Source organism: Etheostoma cragini, chromosome 11, assembly GCF_013103735.1.
Source record: "Etheostoma cragini isolate CJK2018 chromosome 11, CSU_Ecrag_1.0, whole genome shotgun sequence".
Classification (NCBI taxonomy): domain Eukaryota; kingdom Metazoa; phylum Chordata; class Actinopteri; order Perciformes; family Percidae; genus Etheostoma; species Etheostoma cragini.
Window position 1 is genome coordinate 21971731 of NC_048417.1, and position 3777 is coordinate 21975507.

At 40.6% G+C, this 3777-nt stretch overlaps 1 protein-coding gene across 1 annotated transcript in view; it reads right to left on the bottom strand.

Moving 5' to 3' along the window:
- epb41l5 (erythrocyte membrane protein band 4.1 like 5) overlaps positions 1-3777 on the bottom strand; it is a 41671-nt gene that overhangs the window by 24641 nt on the left and 13253 nt on the right. The window contains exons 12-14 of the mRNA XM_034886241.1: positions 1873-2042; positions 365-471; positions 241-259 (exon numbers count right to left, since the gene is read on the bottom strand). Of these exons, the coding sequence (XP_034742132.1) occupies positions 241-259; positions 365-471; positions 1873-2042 (296 nt within the window). The remainder of the gene's footprint in view (positions 1-240; positions 260-364; positions 472-1872; positions 2043-3777) is intronic.

Sequence of the window (3777 nt, forward strand, 5' to 3'; positions counted from 1 at the left end):
ACACACACACACACACACACACACACACACACACACACACACACACACACACACACACACACGGCAAGGCCGTTTGGTGGAACTGAATGAACAGTACTTGATAACTGTAGATACATATACATGACCAACAACAAACAATTTCCAATTCCAAAAAAGAATATAACGTGATATATTTTCTACAGTTTAACTGATGTGGATTTGATCACTAAATTAAAGCAAGGAGAGGATCACTGTACTCACTCCTGGGGATGGTATGTTCCTGTAAAAACACAAACAACAGACCAAGTTAAGTATGTATTTATCTCTCCCCCTCTCTCTTCACATGGGCTTTGACATTATGTGACTGTGTGAGTGTTGTCCTCACCTCGATTCAGCATTGTTCTTCTGGAGTAACGTCGACTGGGCCTTCTCTCAAAGGAAGATGACCGCCTTGCCTTATTGGCCTTGGTTGTCTGGTACTCTGTCTTTCCACTAGTCACACAAACAAACAAAAAATGTATTTTAAACTTGCGAGAACATCTATTTGTTCCTTTTCTTAATGATTTTGGGTAAATCAAATTGTCCAAAAGGCACAGCGATGACCCCTGCTGAACTCTGGACCCATCGAAGCGATTACCTTCTATCAACAACAAACCCTGTAACCCCCGTGTAAAACAAACATTACTGCCAATGCTTATCCAACTGGGTAATGTTTAAACACACAAAGTAGGAAACTAGCTGGCTAGTGCGCCATGTTGACACTGAGTGCCTGTCTTGCACCACTGCAAGTATTTGTGTGCACACACGCTTTTTTGTACATCCAGATAATGATACAGTGCAGATTATCTCTATAATAATGTTATAATGTATGTTCAAACACACGGTACAGAAACAAACACATGGCTCTCTAAATTTGTGTCACTTAACTCAACAGCATTTCCCATCCCCCCCCAAAGACTTCTTTTAAAGCAAGCCCAGCTGCATTTGTTCCCCACACTAATCTCAACTGCACTTCTCTGGCAGATAGAAGTCACTAGTGCTCAGGATATGCAGCTCACAACACTCGAGAATGCTCATGAAGACCACACCACATGTTTTGATACACTTGAAATGCTGTTCTGCAAGACTACACATTAAAAGAAAAGTTAAAACTCATTCCAAAACAAAAATCTGTATTTTTACAGTTGCCATGGGCTTTGAATGCAGAATTTATTAAGTGAATTTAGTATTGCTGTGTATTTGATGCAAAAGGATATTGCAACCCTGCGTAGCAACCCACTCAGTCAAGAATAAAAGGTGCCTAATTCAAAAGCATCTAGGGCTGCCTTAAATACCATTTTTGGGGCTTCAAAGCTTATGTGAGAGTTATTCAAACAAGGATGGAGGGTAATGAAATGCACCATTTCTCCGCATGTAATGTCCACGCTGCAGTGAAAACAGAGCCGGAGGTAGAAACGTTTCCCTTTAAATCAGAGCACTGACAGAAAAACTTAACAGAGCTTAAATATTTAGATTTATCCTACAAAACCTTAGCAACCACGAAAAAAAACATGCATGCAACAAACTGAACTAGCTGACATGTTCAATCGATCTCCTCCGCTGAGTTTTGGTACCCATCATAGCGCCATACTTGATACATACACACGACAAATCTGTCTGAGAATAAGAACTAATAAGAACTAAGGTTGATGTGTGAATAATGTTGGAATACTAATCCTTACTGCATGTGCGATTTTTGGGGTAATGCATACGTAACAACTTGTAAACAACCACAAAAACAAAGCATTTAAATACTGATTTGGAAGTTGATTACCATAGCAAGGCGTCGAGGCATTTAGGTCAGCCCTAAAAGCATCTTTAACCCTTTGAGCTGCCAGTAGATCTGTCTGTTACCTGTATCTGAAGCGTGATCCCATGCGTATGAATCCAGAGCGTGCAGAGTTCTTATGTACCGGCCCTCTCAGCCTAAAGAAAGCATGGTGTTCCACAGCACACTTCCAGAGGTGCTTACAGGCCTTGGGGTGGTCCATCCTGAAGACAAAAGTGTGCTCCTGTTCTTTGCCCTAAGGGACGATTGGTGTGAGGTTAGATTTTGGTGGTTAGGTTAGGGTGATCCAGATACAGACTGAGAGGAATGTGCCACTATAGCACTATAGTGTCAGCCACCAGTTACACAAGATCAAATTCCACACTTAAGAGTAATTTGAAATTCCTTCAGTCCTAGCCAACATAGTTTCAGTAAAACAAAGCTCATGTGCTAGCTCCTGCTTGTGGAAGCAAACTAATACGTGAAGAATGAATGCACTACGGTGTACAGGTGCTCCCTTAGTATATTTGTACTTCTCGCTTAAGTATCAAATCTAAATTCTGCCCAAAAAGGACCACTAACAATCTCACAGTAACAATGCAGTACACAACACAAAAATAACCATTAAATATAAACCGGCACATTTAAAACACTATATGCCCAGTTGACTTCATCATTACAAGAGTGAAGAGATACTTGCTTGTAACAAGTATATTTCTCTGAGGCAGGAGAAAAAGTAAAACAGAGGCAAAATGTGTAAGCCCTTCAAAATCTTAACAAGCATGGCTGCCTCCAGGACAGAAGGCTGTTCACGTAACAGAGCCACTATTACGTCTGTATTATTTGGCATTGTCACTGGTTAACTGATTGTGTACTGTTTGTTGCTCATTACCACACTGATGCCAGGTCCTCACATGCCCTTTTGAGTCCCAACAACATTTTGCACAGACCTGAGACCTGTACTAATTTATTGTCAGTAGGGCCCAACCACCACGTTGAACTAGATAGCAAAAGCCTTCTAATAGTATTGACAACAGACATATTTATTGCCTAAACAGAGAGACAGAAGCATACACAAGCTCACAGACAAACATTCCACATTGCCACCTGTTCCTAAAAAAAATTTGGAAACAAGTTGGATGTGACTGCTTAGCTTCCTCAATCCACAGTTAGAAGGCAGACATGCCAGCCAGCCATCTCTCTTTTGGTGTCATCACTGATGCGCCTGCCATGTGTGTTTGACAAACAAGCATCTTAATAGAGAATTCTAGTAAATTCATGTGGTGAAAAGACTAGCGTACAGCATACAAACGTTTGACAAGAGTTGGGAGGCAAAGTCTGTGTGCGCATGCTTGTGTGTAAGAGAATGGTGCATACCAGAAATACCAGAAGGGGCAGGCTACTTTATTAACCTCACTCAGACCTCCAGGATGGACATAAACAGACTCTCCTTCTCTCTCATATCCACTAGCCTCTGGGTAGTACAATGATAAGCCTAGTTTCATTTTGATTTGGAACCAGCCTCTTTTAGGCCTCAGACACTACCTGAAACAAATGTTTTAGGAATATTTCTTCCCCGTCATGTCAGCAAATGGCAGCGTTGTTTGTTTATTTTTTTGTATGAGTGTAGATGCGATTGGGTCAGTTTCATGTTGTTTTTTTTTACACAATTTAAAGTTTTTAAGTGTCAAATATTTTCTATTTTGCACTTCACGGAGGACAGCAGCTAATGTCATTCACTGCAGTACTGTTAGATGTTCATGTTTACATTCCCATGTTGGTTGTGAATGACAGCTTACTACACAATCAACAAACAAATCTAATTACATATGGCGGCAACAGTAGACGCTCTTTCAAAGTCATTCACAAGCAAACACATGCATAACTACCATACCTAGTTATTTCCGTTGAATTGGTTATACAGTGGGTACGGAAAGTATTCAGACCCCTTTAAATTTTTCACTCTTTGTTTCATTGCAGCCATTTTCCAA